The sequence below is a fragment of the Hemiscyllium ocellatum genome, chromosome 22, assembly GCF_020745735.1.
Source record: "Hemiscyllium ocellatum isolate sHemOce1 chromosome 22, sHemOce1.pat.X.cur, whole genome shotgun sequence".
Taxonomy (NCBI): Eukaryota; Metazoa; Chordata; class Chondrichthyes; order Orectolobiformes; family Hemiscylliidae; genus Hemiscyllium; species Hemiscyllium ocellatum.
The window spans coordinates 40,568,471-40,590,593 of NC_083422.1; the positions used below are offsets into that span (position 1 = coordinate 40,568,471).

The window sequence follows — 22,123 nt, forward strand, 5'->3', positions numbered from 1 at the left end:
GCATTGTATATGGGAAATCATGTCTCACAAACTAGATTGAGTATTTTGAAGAAGTAACAAAGAGGATTGATGAGGGCAGAGTAGTAGACGTGATCTATATGGACTTCTCAAGATGTTTGACAGGATTTCCCATAGGACACTGATTAGGTTAGAGCAAGGTTAGCTCTAGCCATTTGGATACAGAACTGGCTCAAAGGTAGAAGACAGATGGTGGTGGTGGAGGGTTGTTTTTCAGATTGGAGGCCTGTGACCAGTGGGATGCCACAAAGATCGGTGCTGGGTCCTCTACTTTATGTCATTTATATAAATTATTTGAATGTGAGCATAGAGCTATAGCTAGTAAGTTTGCAGATGACACCAAAATTGAAGGTGTAGTGGACAGCAAAGAAAGTTGCCTCAAATTACAATGGGATTTTGATCAGATGGGCCAATGGGCTGAGGGGTGTCAGATGGAGTTTAATTTAGATAAATACAAGGTGCTGTATTTTGGGAAAGCAAATCTTTCCAGGATTTATACATTTAATGGTAAGGTCCTAGGGAGTGTTGCTGAACAAAGAGACCTTAGAGTATAGGTTCATAGCTTCATGAAAGTAGAGTCACAGGTAGATAGGATAGTGAAGAAGGCGCTTGGTATGCTTTTCCTTATTGGTCAGAGTATTGAGTACAGGAGTTGCGAGGTCATGTTGCAGCTGTACAGGATATTGGTTAGGCCACTTTTGGAATATTGCATGCAATTCTGGTCTCCTTCCTATTGGAAGGATGTTGTGAAACTTGAAAGGGTTCAGAAAAGATTTACAAGGATGTTGCTAGGGTTGGAGGATTTGAGCTATAGGAAGAGGTTGAATAGGCTCGGGTTGTTTTCTCTGCAGCATTGGAGGCTGAGGGGTGACCTGATCGAGATTTATAAAATCATAGGATAAATAGACAAAGTCTTTTCCCTGGGGTGGAAGAGTCCAGAGCTAGAGGGCATAGGTTTAATGTGAGAGGGGAAAGATATAAAAGAGACCTAAGGGGCAACTTTTTCAGCAAAGTGCAGTACATGTATAGAATGAACTGCCAGAGGAAGTAGTGGACGCTAGTAAAATTGTAACATTTAAAAGGCATCTGATAGGGTATATGAAAAGGAAGGGTTTGGAGGGATATGGGCTGGGTGCTGGCAAATGAGACTGGATTGGTTTGGGGCATCTGTTCAAAATGGACAAGTTGGACCGATGGGTCTGTTTGCATGCTGTACATCTCTATGACTCTATGTATTTACCAGTCACCCATTTTGCACCTGCTTTTAAATCTACAGATAGAAAAAAATCTAATCTTTCTTCACATTGTAATAAAAGCATGACACTGTTAATACTGAGGTTTGCCTTCAATAACCCATTGAGCTGTTCCTTTCTTCATTGCAGTATTGACATTTGTACACAGCCATGAACTGCTAAAGTGCCTTTTAATCATCTTGCAGTTTGACTAAAGCTGTAAGGAGTTCCTTCACTTCCTCAGTACTGAAGAGTTATAGTGGACTCAAAACTTTGACTGTTTTTCCCTTCACAGATACTGCCAGATCTGCTGAGTTTGTCCAGTATTTTCTGTTTTTACTTCTTTTTTCTATTTAGTTTAAATGGGTTTTCCTATGATGAGTGTTTGAGTAAATTGGTCCTAATTGTCTCTGGAGTTTAGAAGAATGTGAGGTCATCTCACTGAGACATATCGGTTCAACAGGATAAGTACTTAGGCTGTTTCTCCAGCTAGAAAATCTAGAATACAAGCCACAGGCTCAAGATATTGGGTCAATCATTTTAAGCTCACAGGAAACATTTCTTCAAGTAAAAGGTTGTGGCCCTTTGGAATTTGATGTTCAGACTTGTGGAACCTTCATCTTATATTTAAGGCTGAGAGGGTCAGATGCTTGTCCTCTTATGAAATCAAGGGACATGAGAAGTAAGCAGGAAAGTGCAGTTGAAGTCAAAGATTAGCTTTGATCTTACGCTTTGGAAAACCAGGCTGAATAGCCAGTTGGGATGGATAACTATATGGGCTATTCCCACTCCTGTTACAATTGGGAAAGTACATTCAGAGACATAGGTTTCATACACTTTTGAAGATCTTGCATGCCAGTGACATTTCAGAACAATAATAATATAATCAGATCATAAGGTCATACAGTCATAGAGATATACAGCATGGAAACAGAGCCTTCAGTCCAATCTGTCCACGCCGACCAGATATACCAACCCAATCTAGTCCCACCTGTCAGCACCTGGCCCATATCCCTCCAAACCCTTCCTATTCATATACCCATCCAAATGCCTCTTAAATGTTGCAATGTACCAGCCTCCACCACATCCTCTGGCAGCTCATTCCATACAGATACCACCCTCTGCGTGAAAAAGTTGCCCCTTAGGTCTCTTTTATATCTTTCCCCTCTCATCCTAAACCTATGCCCTGTAGTTCTGGACTCCCTGATCCCAGGGAAAAGACTTTGTCTATTTATCCTATCCATGCCCCTCATAATTTTGTAAACCTCTATAAGGTCACCCCTCAGCCTCCGATGCTCCAGAGAAAACAGCCCCAACCTGTTCAGCCTCTCCCTGTAGCTCAAATCCTCCAACCCTGGTAACATCCTTTCTGAATCTTTTCTGAACCCTTTCAAGTTTCACAACATCTTTCCGATAGGAAGGAGACCAGAATTGCATGCAATATTCCAACAGTGGCCTAACCAATGTCCTGTACAGCCGCAACATGACCTCCCAACTCCTGAACTCAATACTCTGACCAATAAAGGAAAGCATACCAAACGCCTTCTTCACTATCCTATCTACCTGTGACTCCACTTTCAAGGAGCTATAAACCTGCACTCCAAGGTCTCTTTGTTCAGCAACACTCCCTAAGACCTTACCATTAAGTGTATAAGTCCTGCTAAGATTTGCTTTCCCAAATTCTGAGGAAGCATCACACTAGCCTCAAAAAATTCCCTGTCTGCAGATGCTGCTCAACCTGCTGAGTTGCCATAGAGTTAAAAATCACACAACACCAGGTTATAGTCCAACAGGTTTAATTGGAAGCACACTAGCTTTCGGAGCGACACTCCTTCATCAGGTGATTGTGGAGGACATAATTGTAAGGCACGGAATTTATAGCAAAAATTTACAGTGTGATGTAACTGAAATTATACCTTGAAAAATACCTCGAGTGTTGAGTCTTTCATCTGTTCGAATACCATGATAATTTCACTTCTTTCACGTGTAAATCACAAAACCTTTTTTGAAAAGTTGCATTCTTAGGTTAGCTGTAACAATTGGTGTTAGCTAGACAATATGTTGAAGGTGTTAGCCCCCTGTGTTCTCTGTCTATGCCATGGTGTTTAGATTGATTCTAATTTAAAAAGTGAGATAAGAGTTTTACATGAATTTATGCAGTTTTTGAGCAAAGTACAATATAAATTCTGTGCCTTACAATTGCGTCCTCCCCAATCGCCTGATGAAGAGCAATGCTCCAAAAGCTAGTGTGCTTCCAATTAAACCTGTTGGACTATAACCTGGTGTTGTGTGATTTTTAACTTTGTACACCCCAGTCCAAAACCAGCATCTCCAAATCATAGTTGCTCCAGAACTTTGTTCTATTTCAGATTTCCAGCAAACGTGGTATTTACTTTTAGATGTATTTTTATTTCATCTTCTTTTCTAATCAACCTGTTCAGAGATGCCATTACACATCACAAGAGCAGGTGGTATTTGAATCTACGCCTCACTATCCAGGAGTAGAGACACTATCATCATGTTCCTTTAACATTCGTAGGACAGTACAGACTGTGTTATTCACTCCCCTCTGGCGCTGGGAGGACCATATCATCAGCCAGCGACTTAGAATGGGCTGTGATCTTTTATCGCTCCCTGGTGTTGGGAGGACCATATTGTCAGTGTTTGCGGCCGGGGGAGGGGTGGAAATGCTTCTTCACCGCCACCTACTGTTGGGAGGACCACATTGTCAGTCAGCGAGTCATCCTGTGCTCTTGGGCGCCTTCTGACGCCAGGATGACCGTACTATGGGGTGATGCCGGCAGGGCGTCGCCCCCTGGCGTTGGGAGGACCGCGTAGCCAGTTGGCCCAACAGTCAGTGTTTGTGGTGCCACGGTGTCGGTTGTGTGTTTGTGTTGTTTGAGGTGTTGAATGTTTACTGTCGGCCTGTCTGATCACCGGGGTCTGCCCGCGCCCTGTACCTCCGACTTGTCCGTTTCTGGGTCGTTTCCCCCCCACTGTTCTGTTATTTTGTGTGCGAGGCGCATGAACAGCCAGGCTGGATCGAACCAGGAAGAAGATTGAGGAATCCAAGGAGAAGATCCGCCGGGAGATCCGCGAGTCCAAGGCCAAGATGTTCACCAAATTTACCAACATCCTGCAGCAGGCGGTGGAGGCGGTGAGTACTGCCCCTTTGGAGCCAGCAGGCAGCTGCGAACCCACACCCAGCCCCGGGCCGCTTCCTTTCACTTTACATCGGGGTCCCACAGAGGCCTACCTTGTTGGAGCAAATAAGTGAGAGTGCCCCCCCCCCCCCACCTGCTGTCCTCCCTGAGGACGGGGGGTAACAGTCAATTTATTCTATCAATCTGAATGAATTGGAGCTTCCATTTCTTTATTCCTGTCTATTTGGGGAAACTTCTCCGGCGTGGTCAGGTTTTGATGGTATTGATATTTGTTTGAAGTATCCTCCCTGTCTCTGACAGCCACCCAGGATCTTGGCTGCTCATCCACTTTGTGTGATATTCCAGTTATCCTGGGGCAGTGCCGAGGGAGACAGGACAGCGGCTGCTCCAGTGTTGTTTCTCTCTCCGGGAAGCAGCTGTTTGTTTGTTTCTGCACTGCCCTATCTCCCTCCCATTGTGTGTAGGAGCTGCTTTTGTTTGGGTTATGGCACAATCCTGCAGTCGTGAAACGGCAAAGATCTCGAGTCAATATAAGAAAATCTGTCTGCCAAAAAACATACTGCCGAATAATCATCGTCATAGAATCAGGATTATTTATCAGTTACTTTGTTTTCTATCTCCTTTGTGCACAGATCATAGTGCACGTACAAATGAGTAATCGCTCATAAGTGTGAGTTTGATTTGAATGCAGCCTGTCGTATTTAGGAATTAAGGCATATATTCAACAACGGTCTAAAGTCAAAATAAGTAATGGAGATAATCTGAGTGTCTTTTGGAAAGCACACATTTATATACAACTTGTAATATGCAATAATTCATTCCTCTTCACAAAATATTAATGTGTCATATGGTTTGAAAGTGAGGACTGCAGATGCTGGAGATCAGAGCTGAAAAATGTGTTGCTGGAAAAGCGCAGCAGATCAGGCAGCATGCAAGGAGCAGGAGAGTCGACGATTCGGGCATAAGCCCTTCTTCAGTGAAGTCTATTGTCAAGTATTTTATGCATGTTTTGGTCTAGGTTCCACCTTTTGCTATTTTCTTTTATATATTGTTCAATCCCATTTTCTCTCTCTCTCTTACTCTTTTCTTTCCCCCCCCCAACACACACACACACACACACACACACACCACACACACAATATCATGTAAATTACTCTAAGACATCTATGTTATAACAAATAGCATTGGCAAATAATTTTGGTCTGTAGGCACTTGGAGTCTGGAAAATTATTTAATTCAACTGTTTATGCTTAATATCAGTTACAGCCTTGCTTCATGAAAATATATGATATTAAAATTATAATTTAATGGATTATTTGAACTGTAGCGATGTCAGGTTTTTATTTTGGTCTGTTTCACTATTTATATGGAGACTTTAACTTGGGGGAAAAAAACAACCTAGACTGCTTCACAGAGGCATACTGGGCAAACAAAATGAAGACCAGTTTAAGGAAGTAGGCATTAGGAGAGTTGACCAAAAGTTTAGTGAAATAACTGCATTTAAGAGAGGGATGGATGTTTTGAGGATGGGGATTTTGTATGTGGGGTCAAGGTGGTGACTGGAATAGGGGATGCCAAGAGCAGACGAGTTTGGAATTGGAGAAGCTGAGAATTTGGAGAAAAAGGAGTGTCCTGGAGGTTTCTGAGACTGGGAACAGGTAAGGTAATGGATGGAGATAATAACTAGCTACATAATTTATATGTACTTTCATATGTAATCATATGCTGTTACATACGTTTGCTGAGCTACCTGCACCATTTTTGGTAATAACATTTTACAGGTGCTTCAGCTTTAAAATCATAGGTGTCAGAAACATATGATTATTCTTCTGTCATTTGAGGTCAAAGTGAGGAGTCTGGGTCAGAGTCTAGACAATCATCAGATTTGTACCCATTTGTCATCTGACTTCTGTACTTTTCTGAACTTGCTGGTTACATTATTTCCACTTTCCTCTCTGTAGCACGGCATTTCACCTCCAGTAAATTACCTGCAGGCATGAAGGTACTCGACAGAACAGATGGGAAATGGTTCAGTCTGCATTGCCTTCAATCCAAAGCCAAAAGCACTCCAACCTCAGTCAGACGTCTTAAATATGCAGGTGTTATTGTGCACACTCACTAAGAAACAGGCTTTCATGTTGTTTCTGACCCCTTCACCAAAGCAAATGGCAAGAAAAGGTCTTTTACAAACACTGTAAAGTAAAAATTCTCTTTGAGTCATTTCCCACAGCACATCACTTCCTCAGAATAGGGGTTCTAGATATATGGACCATTGTCTCTATTTTGGGAGCCTTGTGTTGTTGAGGGCAGACGCATACAAAAACAATTATCATCACCTGCAATGTGCCAGCTCAGCATTTAGTCAATGGAGAAAAAAACATATTTGACGGCCAGGATCTTTAACCCAAGACTACCAGGGTTTACCAGGTAGTCCCCACCTTTCTATATGCTTCAGAGCCTTGCACAATTTATAGCAGGTACTTCAAAGCAATGGAGAAATACCACCAATGATGCCTTCATTATATCCTTCAATCCAGAGGCAACAAAGGCTGTCCAACAGGATTCTATGACTCTTTGTCAAGTGTCAAAGTACTAATTACTTAAACCCAGCTCTGCTGAGAAGGACAAATAGCTTGTACATCTGACTCCCAAAGCAACTGCTCCAGTTGAATCTCAGGCACAGCACAGTGAAAATACATTAGAGATGTCCTTTAAACAAGCCTGAAGAAGTCAAACATAATTTGCCAACTCATGGGAGTTGAAAATGTGTCACCGGAAAAGCGCAGCAGGTCAGGCAGCATTCAAGGAGCAGGAGAATCGACGTTTCGGGCATGAGCCCTTCTTCAAGAACTCATGGGAGTCCCTAGCTTGTGACTAACCAAAATGGAGAAGGCTCGTCCAGCAAGTAACCAAAACCATAAAGAGCTTTTGCATGGGGAATATGCAAAGCTGAAATCAAAGCATCAGAGAGAGTGCCCAAATCGCCAAACAACCCACCTGTCCAGACCTTCAAACACCATTTTAGAAAGCAATTGATTAGTTGCAAGAGCACATCTCACTCAACCCTCCCCCATATGATTTGACCAACACTGTTGCACTCAGTCTCTGGTTTATAAATTTTTCAGTGTATGAGCACTTCGCTGATACTGACATACTCTCTTGATTTGCAGTTCTAATTTCCAACAGGCAGTGATGGCTGTTGCATAAAGTATTTTTTAATAATATAATAATTAGCAATTATATAGTGTTTTTCACAATTGCTGGTTGTCTCAAAACCATTTACAACCAATAAAGTACTTTTGAAGTGTAGTCACAACTGCAGTGTAGAAGCATTACATTTGTTTTTTGCAAACAGCATAATGGCAATGATCTGATAATTTATTTGCAGTGTTAATTCAGGGATAAATACTAATAGTAGTAGCAGTAAGATACCAGAGTCCCAGAATACCATAGGGCTGCCTTTTAGAGAGAGACGACTGATGGTGGTTTAATCTTCAGGTCGCAATGACTCAGACAAGGGGTGAGGTTGAGAAGGCAGTAACGTCAGCAGGTATGGGAACTGAACTCCCTCTGGTGTCACACTTTATCTCAAAGCAACCATCCACCCAACTGAGCTAACCAACTTCCAGAGGGTAAATAGGAGTAACTGGGGATAACTCCTACTTTTCATTGTGAAGGAATAATGGAGATAACATCCATGTTAACAGAGGAACATCATGACCTAATGAATGTCCTGGGATCTTCTGCCCAAGATAAGTTAAGTTTGAAAATCTTTTCTTATAAATAGCATTTAATTGTATTGTATATACATTAATATAACTGTTGAAAAAGCATAAGCAATTGGGACCATTCTGTTCTTTGAAGCAGGATGCATTATGTGCTGTTTGTTGCCCGTCTCTTTCTCCCACCTCCCCATCCAGTGGCTGTCAGATTGAAATGTCACTTTGAGTTTGGGAGAAAGCTTGTCTGCTGACTTGCAATGTGAATACTTAGTGTTCTTTTAAATTCTTGTTACCTCTCAGTGAAGATTTTGATAGATTTTTATTGTCTTTTCTTTCAGCGTAATGAATCAAATTGCTTTCAGTAATTTCTTCCTCCTTTGTTCCCAGCTGGTAGTTTATCTCTGACAGTTGACAGGAGGTTTGAATTGATCACTAAATTACTTCTGTAGAGCTCTCTTTGTAGTTAAGGATATTTCTTTGGTAAAACAAATGAATTATCAAGAGTGTGGCAGAGGATTTCCAAATTCTTCTTCTTTTACATGTACAGATATGTGTTTAAATTAATAGGAATTGGAGAAGTATTTGCAGAATAGTTTGATTTGCATCCTTAGTAGATTAATTAGTCTCCTAATCTTAACTGCAAAGAAGCCTGATAAAGCTTTGAAACACTTATTGAACACTTAAGGCATGTTTCCCTTGGCTGGGGAGTTCTGAGCACGTAGGTAGTTCAGAATATGGGACATAGCTTCAGGAGAAGGGGTCAATCGCTTAGGACCGAAATGAGGACAAATACCATCACTCAAAGGATTGCGAATGTTTGACATTCTCTCCCCTAAAGTTAGTAGGTGCCCCTTCATTAAATGTATTCAGCACTGAGATTCACAGATTTCAATCTCTGAGGGAAATCAAGGAAAATAGGAAACAGGCAGGAAAGTACATTTGTAACAGAGGATCAATTATGATTATACTGAATGATGAAACAGGCAAAATCAGCCATATTTTCTCCTGCTCCTAATTCTTACATTCGTAAAAGTAAAATTTGTGCCAATAGTAGTTGTTTGGCAGTAATTGAGATGAATCACACTGTTAAAAAATTTCACAAGCCCAAACATTTTCTGACAAAATTCTTGAGTAACTGTAGTGTAAATTCAGCAGCATATATTTTGCATATTTTAGTTCTGAGTCTCAGTAAAGTAGGTACTGTTATGGCAAAGTTTTGGAACGAGCAGAACAACTTGAACAATAAATTCCTGATAACACTGTGCTGGAGTGTTCACGCAAGATTCCTGTCTGATATGTTGTTTAATAGTACTGAGAGATGCTTGCTTTACTTTTTTTTGGATTGGAAAATGTTGCTGTCCAAAGTGACCTGGGTGTCCTTCCTCATAAGTTACTAAAAGCAGGCATACCGTAACATTTTGCAAAGAAATTGGTATATTAGCCTTTGTTACAAGAATATTTGGGTACAAGAGCAAAGAAGTTTCCCTTCAATCATATGGAACAGTGGTGTAACTGTAGCTGGAGCAATGAATGCAGTTCAGGTCCCCTTGCCTACAGCAAGGATTCAGTTATTATTGAGGGAATGCGGCAGAGATGATGAGACTGTTCTGTGAGGAGAGATTGAGGAGACTGGGCCTGTATTTTCTGGAGTTTAGAACGATAAAAAGATTATTTTATAGTAACTGAGAAAATTCTTAAAAGGATAGACAGCTGTGGGAAACACATTTCTGCTAGCTGTGTGACTAAGAACCAGGAGAGACATTCCTGAAATAAAAGACCTGAGGGGGAATCTCTTCACTTAAAGGGTGTTGAGTCATTGGACTGCTTTGCCCCAGAGGACTGTGCAAATTCAGTCATAAAGTAAATTCAAGACAGAGATTGATAGCTCTACAATTACTAATGACATTAAGAGATAGAGTCATAAAGATGTACAGCATGGAAACAGACTCTTCGGTCCAACTCGTCCATGCTGACCAGCTGTCCCAACCCTGCCAGCACCTGGTACATATCCCTCCAAACTCTTACTATTCATACACCCATCCAGATGCCTTTTAAATGTTGCAATTGTACCAGCCTCTACCACTTCCTCTGGCAGCTCATTCCATACGTGTACCACTCTCTGTTTGAAAAAGTTGCTCCTTAGGTCTCTTTTATTTCTTTCCCCTCTGACCCTAAACCTATGCCCTCTAGTTTTGGACTCTCCTACCCCAAGGAAAAGATTTTGTCAATTTATCCTATCTGTCCCTTATGATTTTATAAACCACTATAAGGTCACCCCTCAGCCTCCAACACTCTAGGGAAAACGGCCTTCCCTGTAGCTCAAATGCTCTAATCATGGGGATAGTGCAGATATATAATATTGACCCACAAGATGGAATGACAGAATAGGTCGGTGTGCTGAATGGTCCATTCCTGCTCCTATGTTCTTCTGTGCTGCAAAAGCCAGGTTGTTGTGTAATTAAGAATTGCATGGGAGACGTGGATTGTCGTAAAAATATCAGAACTATATATATCTCAAGTATTGCATTAGATTGCAATTTTCTGATTGCTCAACTGTTTGTCATCTGTGTTTGGGCACTATTTTTCTAACCTTTAGTTGGGTTCTTGTGCAGTTTATTGTAGACTTTGAACTGCTTCCGTAAGTTGAAAACTTGTAACTTGGTTCCTGATTAAAAGTAACAATAAGCAGCTGGAATGATATTGTAGTGTCAAGTTGGAGTGCCCTTATCATAATTTATGACACATTATTTATATTGATGCACTTTGCTTTGATCATTAATTGAAGGTGATAATTTGTGCTGGATCTTGACTGTACTGATTGTTGCAGCTGAGCCTGATTTTTGTCCTCACCATGTACACTGGGGTTTACTTCTGTCACCTTTCCCATAGAAACTCTGACCACTTATGATAATTTTTGTGTCATTTCATCTGAGATCAGCTAATTCACCACAGTGATCAAAGTTGGAGCTTGATCAGTCTGGTTCAATCCCATACTACATGTACTGATATTGAAAGCAATTGTTTTTTGTTCTTTTTGCATTAAAATAAACTTCAAGCAATCTCATTTCAAATGTTTGCTGGCAAGCTAACACATGACAGAGGTTTGGTGCTTGGTAAAGTTTCCCTCAGTGGTATTCCACCAAGTTTTCAAAGGGGATATACAATGAGTGCGCTCGATAGATACATTAATATAAAAAATTCAACAGATTTTTCTTAAATTAATTATGAAAGAATATGTGGTGCAGACAGGAAAGTAGAGTTGAGACCATAACCAGATCAGCTGTGAACTTATTGAATGACAGATCAGACTTGCAAAAGTGAATGGTCTACTTCTGCTTCGAGGTCCTAGGGCATGGAGGTTAAGCTGTGTGGAAAGTTGCTCCAGTCCTTTGAGTAAAACAGAGAAATCCATTTTATACTGAATACAATAATTTTGCTCATGCTGCATCTTGATTTCAAAATATTACTTTCATAAGAATGCTGCTGCACCCGATGTGGCCTCCTCTATATTGGGGAGACAGGCTGCCTACTTGCGGAACGTTTCAGAGAACACCTTTGGGACACCCGGACCAACCAACCCAACCACCCCGTGGCTCAACACATCAACTCCCCTCCACCAAGGACATGCAGGTCCTTGGACTACTCCATCGCCAGACCATAGCAACACGACGACTGGAGGAATGCCTCATCTTCCGCATAGGAACCCTTCAACAACAAGGGATGAACTCAGATTTCTCCAGTTTCCTCATTTCCCCTCCCCCCACCTTGTCTCAGTCCCAACCCTCAAACTCAGCACCACCTTCCTAACCTAACCTTCTTCCTGACCTCTCCGCCCCCACACCCACTCCGGCCTATCACCCTCACCTTAACCTCCTTCCACCTATCGCATTTCCAATGCCCCTCCCCCAAGTCCGTCCTCCCTACCTTTCATCTTAACCTGCTTAGCACACTCTCCTCATTCCTGAAGAAGGGCTCATGCCCAAAACGTCGATTCTCCTGCTCCTTGGATGCTGCCTGACCTGCTGTGCTTTTCCAGCAACACATTTTCAGCACTGTACCAAATTGGAGTTTGGAAATAGTATTTTTTTGAAAAGCATGTGAACTGCAAGATTGTTCATATGCAAATATGATTCAGAACTTTAGTTGCCATCAAATCATCTTGTGTAGATTTCCATTGCCATGAATAATGTCTTTATTCAGGAGATAAATTTTAAATGAAATGATTTCAAATCAGCTGTACATAAAATTGTATTGGGGGAAATAATTGCTCAGATATTGAGGAAGCAAGGCTCTAGTTTCTGTTTTATTTTAACAGAGACTAGTATTATCTTAGCTCAAGTACATTATACTCATCTTTGAGTATTCCTTGCAAAAACTGATTAATCTATAAAGGGTGATGATTTTTTAACTATTGACAGTGGAAATAACAACAGGGTAAAGTATATGCTTCTGCTGGCTCAACTTGACACTTCTCAAGGTTGCTTCAGGTTTTCTCCCAACCAGATGATAGTCCATAGTTACCAACTGCTCTCATCTCACTGAGGCAGCTTCTGGCTAATCGTCATCCAACAACTTCCTCTGAAAACTCTGCTCACATTTTGACAAGCTGTGACAAATTCTACAGTGGCAGTGGAGGCAATCCTTAATTTTTTTTATTGGAATAAAACAATCAACAGTACCCTTAAACAAAAGTCAATTCAACATCTCTCCCAATGTTAATGAATCCTTTAAAAATATTTCAGAGTCTAGATCTATATCTTCACCAAAGCACTAATCAATTCTAATTTGCGCTGTACCCTTTCAGCGTAGGACTAATCTATTAGTTTGTGAAATATATTGTTTACAGACTAGCAAACGGTGAAAACATTACTTCTATCCATTTTCAGTGAGGATTATTTAGCAAAAAGGATTTAATTTTGATGTTTGTGTTTTAGTCCTGTTGGAAAACAAATTATGATTTACAGAGAATCATAAACCTTGAGTGATTGGACTTCGAATTTGTTTGAGGTATTTTAGGCCAAGTAATGAAAGACACTCTAACGATATTGTACAGTCAATGTTAATGAGAATCCATTACTAAAACCTGATGTGTTTTACCTACCTAACATAACCTGTATTGCCACTTAGTTTTATTAACAAGCTTCAACAGATCCCTCGTTACACTTTACTTTTCTGTACTATTACCAGTGACTGGTTTGAGAGGGCCTGCTGTTGATTCCATTGCACAAGCTTTTGAATAATTAGGATTAGTTGAAGAAAGAAAATTGAGTCAGATCATGCAAAATTGAAGAGAAAGAGGTTGGCAGCACCAAGTTGTATTCTAAATTACCTCGAAATGTGCCACTGCAAATTTAAACCTTGTATTTTGATAGCTGTGTTAATCTAACCAAATAGTGCTGACAGTGTTGCAAACTCACCTCTCTAATTTAGGAAATATATTCTAGTATGGGTCGAGGCTGCACCTCAGATATGCATCATATTATTTCTGCCTAAATTTGATGTTTGTCACCCTGTTTCTATACATTGAAACCTGTGCAATGACTGGGGAATGCACTTAATCTTTTAGATAACTAACTTGTTGTAACATATTTAGAGAATTAAACTTCAGCCCTCTGAATTTGTTTGGTAATAGATAACTGTAAGGTTGTGCAAATACAGTACAGAAGCTACGATGCAATTGCTAAACATTTCAATAAATTTTAACGATTGTTAATTATGATGGACTATTCGTGCAGTTAACAAACGTTCAATTGGATGAACCTTTAATTGTGTATCATTCATCATGAAATGTTCTGAAGGGGACCAGCTGAAGATTACCCATGCAGTAACAATGTTCTATTAACCATTACAAGATGTCAATGTCTATTGTTTTGGGTTAAGTGCGCATCAGTAGTAATGACCCTGCTTATTTCTTCTTTGGGGCATTAAGCTTTGGATTTACCATCAGCTAGTGGGTTTAGCATGCATTTGAATCTTGTGGTTAATTTTAAGAAGTTTAGCAGTGGTATAAAATTGTTGTGAGTAGAAATTTGGGTCCTTTAAGCTCCAGTTCTTTATCTAGGTTAATAGAGGGATATCCATTCACCCTGGATTGGTTTCATCAGTTGACAATCAGGTTGCAAGGTACAAAATGCTGTGTTCTGACTGGCACTGCCAACAGTCAGGAATCATTTTTAAAGATATAAATGATTGGAACAGGATCCTTTCTGTTGGATTGTTAACACTTCAGAATAATACACTGCAGCTTAATTGAATTGTTGCCTCAAATTGCGTAGAAGTGGGAGAGTTTCAGTGGTGTTAAGAAATAGCTTGGAGATTGTGCAAGTTAAAATACTAATGAGGTACAATTTTTGTGTGAAACTTGCTTATTGATTACATTATTTTATTCTAAATGATATTCAATTTTGCACTTTTTAAATAACCTTGAATATGGACGTGCTTTTTAATACTTTATAGCTGGCGTGCAATTAAAGGAGGATCCAAAATTTAATATTGATACAACAGCAACTGTTATAGTTGTTAGCACCTTCTGAACAATAAACATTTCAGAGTGTTTCATAAGAACATTGTTAAAATATGACAGTGAGCCACAAAGGGGATATTACGGTAGATGACCAAAAAACTTTAGTTAAAGAATTAGACCCTTAAAGAAAGGAACGATTTGGATTAATATACAGAGGAACCTCGATTATCCGAACAACATGAGCTCGGGGAGTATTTTGTTCAGATAATTGAATGCTGGATAACACAGTTTAGCCAAGCATCGGGACCTTGCGATCTTGTTCGGATCATCCAGAATTCTGATAATTGAATGTCAGATAATCGAGGTTCGGCTGTAATGTCCTTCACTACCACGTTTCCTCTGGTTGCTCTGGTTTCATTCCACAGTCTAAAGATGTGCAGGTTAGGGTGGATTGCCCATGCTAAATTGCCCATTGTGTTCAGGCATTTGCAGACTAGGTGGATTAGCTGTGGGAAATGCAGGGTTACAAGGATAGCATAGGAGGGTGGGTCTGAATGGAATGCAGAGTGCTTTTCAGAGAGTCTGAGTAGACATGATTGGTCAAATGGCCTGCTTCCACATTGTAAGGATTCTGTGATTCTATAACTATTTTAAAAGTGTAATCACTGTTGTAATGTAAACAGATTACATTCCCTTGTTCAGACGATAGCAAATGTGGTTCTCTTGTTCAAGAAGGGGAGTAGGGATAACCCTAGTAACTATAGGCCGGTGAGTCTCACTTCTGTTGTCGGCAATGTCTTAGAGAGAATTGTAAGGGATAGGATTTATGAACATCTGGATAGGAATAATGTGATCAAGGATAGTCAGCATGGTTTTGTGAAGGGCAGATCGTGCCTCACAACCTTATTGAATTCTTTGAGAAGGTGACTAAGGAGGTGGACAAGGGTAAGCGGTAGATGTGGTGTATATGGATTTTAGTAAGGCGTTTGACAAGGTTCCCCATGGTAGGCTACTGCAAAAAATACGGAGGTATGGCATTGAGGGTGAGTTGGAGGTTTGGATTAGGAATTGGCTGGCTGGAAGAAGACAGAGGGTAGTAGTTGATGGTAAAGGTTCGTCTTGGAGTGCAGTTACTAGCGGTGTTCCGCAAGGATCTGTTTTGGGACCATTGTTGTTTGTCATTTTTATAAATGACCTGGAGGAGGGGCTAGAAGGTTGGGTGAGCAAGTTTGCGGATGATACGAAAGTCGGTAGAGTTGTTGACAGTGAGGAAGGATGTGGCAGGTTACAGCGGGATATAGATAAGCTGCAGAGCTGGGCAGAAAGGTGGCAAATGGAGTTCAATGTAGGCAAGTGTGAAGTGATTCACTTTGGTAAGAGTAACAAGAAGATGGAGTACTGGGCTAATGGTCGGATACTTGGTAGTGTGGATGAGCAGAGGGATCTTGGTGTCCATGTACACAGATCTCTGAAAGTTGCCACCCAGGTAAATAGTGCTGTGAAGAAGTCATATGGCGTACTGTCTTTTATTGGTAGAGGAATTGAGTTCCGGAGTCCTGAGGTCATGTTGCAGTTGTATAAGACTCTGGTGCGGCCGCATCTGGAGTATTGTGTGCAGTTTTGGTCGCCATACTATAGGAAGGATGTGGAGGCACTGGAACGGGTGCAGAGGAGGTTTACCAGGATGTTGCCTGGTATGGTAGGAAGATCGTATGAGGAAAGGTTGAGGCACTTGGGGCTGTTTTCATTGGAGAAAAGAAAGTTTAGGGGTGACTTGACAGAGGTGTACAAGATGATTAGGGGTTTAGATAGGGTTGACCATGAGAACCTTTTTCCACGTATGGAGTCAGCTATTATGAGGGGGCATAGCTTTAAATTAAGGGATGGTAGGTATAGGACAGATGTTAGGGGTAGATTCTTTACTCAGCGAGTCGTGAGTTCATGGAATGCCCTGCCAGTAGCAGTCGTGGACTCTCCCTCTTTATGGGCATTTAAACGGGCATTGGATAGACATAGGGAGGATAGTGGGTTAGTGTAGGTTAGGTAGGCTTGGATCGGCGCAACATCGAGGGCCAAAGGGCCTGTACTGCGCTGTATTTTTCTATGTTCTGTGTTCTATGTTCTAGATTGAAATTTGATAATGACCAGTTAATTTTGTTTTGTGATGCTGATTGAGGGACAAATATTGGCCAGGACTCTAGGACTCAAAATCGAACCATGAGATCTTTTACAAGCACCCGAGAAAGCAGTTTAAAATTTGATTTGATGCCTCAACCCATAGGTGGCACCTGGAGTAATGTTACATTTGGAGTGTAAGCCTTTAATTTTGTGTTTAAACTCTCATGTGGAACTTGAAACCTGGAAGCTTCTGACTGAGCTGTGAGAATGCTTTCAACTGAGACATGGTTGACACTGAAGAGCATCTTACATGAAGGTAGCAAGGCAGAGGGGTTTGGGGGTGGAAGAATTGCAGAGGGGTCAGCCTTCCAAAAGTTTTTAATTCTGGAATGCTTAAGATGCCAGGATTAGAGAACAGGTATTTCAGAGGATATAAGCTGCAGGATATTGCATTGATGAAGGGAGGTGATGCAATGGAGTATTTGAAAACTGGATGAGAAGTTTAAAATGAAGACATTGCTCATTCACCTTCAATGACTCCTGGTAAAGCAATGGTCAATTTCCGTCTGTTTTGTGGTCTGGAAATGATTGCAGCTAATTTGTGAAATATGTTCTAAAACTAAATTAAAGTCAAGGTAAACAAATTAAAGGCATGTATAATATTTTGGCACATTTTGTATTATGTAAAGTAAGGCATTTTACGAACGTCTTATTCTTGACCATTTATCTGCAAATCGTAAAGATTGTCAGAAATGAAAGATTCTGCACAATGGTAAAACACTCTCTCAGCCTTCACCACTTAACAAATCAAATGATGTATAGGTTACAGCAGAAGCTTAAGGGTGGATGACATGAAATTGTGTCAACAGAATTAGGTATATCTCCTTGAACCCCTCATTGACATACCCATGTATATCCCTTCTACAAAAAGTGAGACATTTTAAGTCTGTCCAATTGCCAACTCATCAGTCTACAGGTTGTAAGTTTGCTCACTGAGCTGGTAGGTTTGTTCTCAGATATTTCGTCACCATGCTAGGTAACATCTTCACTGAGCCTATGGTGAAGCACTGGTGTTCTGTCCTGCTTTCTATTTATGTGTCGTGGTCTGTTACAGTGGCTGATGTCATTTCCGGTTCTTTTTCACAGAAGTTGGTAAATGGGGTCCAAATCAATGTTTATTGATGGAGTTCTGGTTTGAAAACCAGGCCTCTAGGAATTCCCATGCGTGTCTGTGTTTAGCTGTCCTCTGATGGATGTATCAGGTAAAAACAATGATTGCAGATGCTTGAAACCAGATTCTGGATTAGTGGTGCTGGAAGAGCACAGCAGTTCAGGCAGCATCCGAGGACCTGTAAAATCGATGTTTCGGGCAAAAGCCCTTCATCCCGATGAAGGGCTTTTGCCCGAACCGTCGATTTTACTGCTCCTCGGATGCTGCCTGAACTGCTGTGCTCTTCCAGCACCACTAATCCAGATGATGGATGTATTATCCCAGTCGAAGTGGTGTCTTTCTTAATCTGTCACATACAGATGGAGGAGGACACCACTTCAGCTGGGATAATACAGGACAGAACACTTGTGCTTCACTGGATGCTCTCTGCTGATGTTGGTCAAGAGTGGGGTGCTGGAAAAGCACAGCAGGTCAGCAGTACCCGAGGAGGAGGAAAATCGACATTTCTGGCAAAAGCCCGAAAAAAGGGCTCTTGCCTGAAACATTGATTCTCCTGCTCCTCAGATGCTGCCTGACCTGCTGTGCTTTTCCAGCAACCCACTCTTGACTCTGATCTCCAACATCTGCAATCCTCACTTTCTCCTCACTGATAATGTTACCTCGCATGCTAATGAAATTTCTGAGAACAAACCTACCAGCTCAGCGAGCAAACTTACAACCTGAATCTTAACCTTAGATACCAATCTTCTCAAAAATCGCAAATCATCAGTCTACTTTCAGTTGTCAGCAAAGTGATGAAAGGTGGTATTGACAGTACTATCAAGTTCATCAATGTTCAGATTAGATCCCAACAGAACCACTGAACTCTAGACCTCATTATAGCTGTGATCTAATCATGGACAAGAGATGACATGAAAGCGATTCAAGATAGTGTTTGACCGAGTGCAGCATTAAGGAGTCCGAGCAAAATTGGCACTAATCAGAATCAGGGTGTAGGAGGGTTGGTGGAATTTTCCATTGTTTGAAATCACAAGCACAAAGAAAAATGGTTGTCGCTATTGAGGAGTTCAACAGCTCAGTGTGCCAAACCCAAACATTTTAATCAATGACCTTCTGTCCATAATATCAGAAGTGAATTTTTTTTTGACAGGTAAATTTAGAGTGTTTAGAATCATGTATAATGCCTCAGATTCTGAAGCAACCTGTGTCCACATGCAGCAAGATCTGGGCACATCCAGAATTGACATGTCCATAACCAACATTTACGCCTCACAAATCCCAGGTCATGACTATCTCTAAGAAGGTAATGACTATCACCTTGACATTGAACAACCTTGCTGAATCCCTCACCATCAGCATTTTGGAAGTCACCATTAACAGGCCAGCTGTATAAATACAGTAGCTACTCTAGATGATTTGAGGCTGAGATACTGTTTAGCTTCCTCGGTCTAAAACTTTCCTATTACCTAGAAGTCACATCAGGAATACTCTCCATTTGCCTTGGTGAATGAAGCTCAAACAACAATCAAGATTCTCAAACACCATCTAGAGCAAAGCAACTCACTTGATCAGCATCTCGTCCTCGACCGTAAATATTCACTATTTCTACCAATGATAAGCCCAATGTGTGTGCCAACAAGATGGACTGTGGCATGGTGGCAAAGTGGTTAGCACTGCTGCCTCACAGCGCCAGAGACCTGGGTTCAGTTTCCGCCTCAAGTGACTGACTATGTGGAGTTTGCGCACACTCCCCGTGTCTGCTTGGGTTTCCTCTGGGTGCTCCAGTTTCCTCTCACAGTCCAAAAATGTGCAGGTTATGTGAATTGGCCATGCTAAATTGCTGTAGTGTTAGGTGAAGGGGTAAATGTAGGGGAATGGGTCTGGGTGGGTTGTGCTTCGGCGGGTCGGTGTGGACTTGTTGGGCTGTAAGTAATTTAATCTACACTGTAAGTAATTTAATCTAATCAATCACCAAGTTTTTTTTTGCCCAATTCCAGAGCTTCTGAAGCCTAGATGCCAAGAGGCCTAGAGGGGGACAAGAACAACAGAACCTTCAATTTTCACACCTTTGCTTCATCATCAAAATCTTAGCATGTTTGTAGACCGTGTTAAGGACATAATGGGTATTTTTCTTCAAGTTGACAATGTTCTTTCAAATTATCAATGATCCTAACTTCACAAGGGTTAAATATAAAGTTTATCAGATTAACTCAGAATTAAGAGCTGAAAATGTGTTGCTGGAAAAGCGCAGCAGGTCAGGCAGCATCCAAGGAGCAGGAGAATCGACGTTTCGGGCATGAGCCCTTCTTCAGGAATCATTCCTTCTGCGCTTTTCCAGCAACACATTTTCAGCTTTGATCTCCAGCATCTGCAGTCCTCATTTCTCCTAACTCAGAATTAACCACTCTAACTGAGATCATAATATTTGAAGGATCAGCTTAAATAAGACCTACCAAAATAGATTTTGCTCAGGTTGCTGACAAAATATTGAGGTATTCATACTATGTTTACTGTGGCAAAATCAAATATATACATACATATTTGGAGTCCTTTATTGATTACTTAGCTTTTACCTTTTTTATGTAATTTTGATTTTCTTATAGTTATGGTTTATGATATAGAGACATGCAATGCAATATTTCACCACAGAATGCTGAATACTAACAATTAGTCTATGATTTGCCACTTTCTAGCATTCCTGAATAGCATAAAGCTTTTGGTCTATCATCTGAATAAATCATTAGAAGTAAACAGTGATTTGTAATATGTTGAACACCTTCATTCAGTTTGTCAGCATGATCAATTTTAAAGTATTTTGGGGGCAGTTGGTAGCAATACCTAGTTCACATAGCAAGGTAATTATTGTCCTGCACCTTTGAACTCATGCTCGTTGACATTATTAAAAAGGGCATGTGTCAGGAAGTGGCTATATTTAACTCTAAATTTATGGTTTTTACAATGTATCTATGATATTGGCATACCCTAATATTTTAAGGGAGAAATCTGTCCTGATTCCTCCTACAGTTATGCAATATACCAGAATGAGTCAAATCCACTAAGTTCTGCCATTCAACAGTAAGGACTGGATTTGATGATTCTATTGCAGTTGGTTCAAGGTACAAGTGGACAGAAATGTACAGCGTCGGTCTATTCATTCTACCCACACTGAAAATTGCAGCACTGTTTCAACAGGTCTAAGAATTGTTTTACATTTAAATTAGATCCTTTTGCTGGATATGGAAACTTTATTATTGTATACTGATTCTCAATGATGAGTGATCCTCGCACTTCAGTGAAAACGTTAAAGCATCCATCTTTAACCGAAGGAGCTGAGTGCGAGATCCATGTTGTCATCCTCCCGAGATCCCAAGCATCAGAAATTCCAGTTTTCCACCAATTCAGTTCCCTTCACGTGATAACAAGGAATAACTCTAACTGTGGGTGGCACTGTGGCACAGTGGTTAGCACTGCTGCCTCACAGCGCCTGTAGACCCGGGTTCAATTCCCGACTCAGGCGACTGACTGTGTGGAGTTTGCACGTTCTCCCCGTGTCTGCGTGGGTTTCCTCCGGGTGCTCCGGTTTCCTCCCACAGTCCAAAGATGTGCGGGTCAGGTGAATTGGCCAAGCTAAATTGCCCGTAGAGTTAGGTAAGGTGTAAATGTAGGGGTATGGGTGGGTTGCGCTTCGGCGGGTCGGTGTGGACTTGTTGGGCCGAAGGGCCTGTTTCCACACTGTAAGTGTAATCTAATCTAATAAAAACTGATGGCAGTGGATCCTGCAAATGTTCTAGAATCTGTCGACATTCTGGCAATAGTACTGAAAACATGCCCCAAAGCTAGCTGTACTCCTATCCAAACTACGCTGTACAGCTAGAAACATGGCATCTACTCAGCAACGTGGGAACTTGTTCAGATATGACCTGACTCTGAAAAGCAAATCCAAATTTGTTCTTTCTCAGCAAAATGATGTAGGGGTTCATTGACAGTGGTATCAGTGGCTCTTACATTGGTTTCTGCAGGACCACTAAGCTCCTGACCTCATTGTAGTCTTGTTCAAGCATGAACAAAAAAGCTGAACTAAGAGTGAGAATCCTTGGCATCATGCCAATATTCAGCTGAGAATGGTAGCAAGGGTCCCGAGTAAAATTGGAGTTAATGAGAACCAGGAGGAAAGCCTCCACTAGTTGGAGTTACAGAGGACAACGGAAGACAGTTGTGATTGTTAGAGTTCAATC

General features: G+C 41.0%; 1 protein-coding gene across 1 annotated transcript in view; it reads left to right on the forward strand.

The window, feature by feature from the left end:
• Window positions 1-4,082: 4,082 nt before the first annotated feature.
• fhip2a (FHF complex subunit HOOK interacting protein 2) overlaps window positions 4,083-22,123 on the forward strand; it is a 60,930-nt gene continuing 42,889 nt past the window's right edge. The window contains exon 1 of the mRNA XM_060842125.1: window positions 4,083-4,407. Within this exon, the coding sequence (XP_060698108.1) occupies window positions 4,363-4,407 (45 nt within the window). The 5' untranslated portion in view covers window positions 4,083-4,362. The remainder of the gene's footprint in view (window positions 4,408-22,123) is intronic.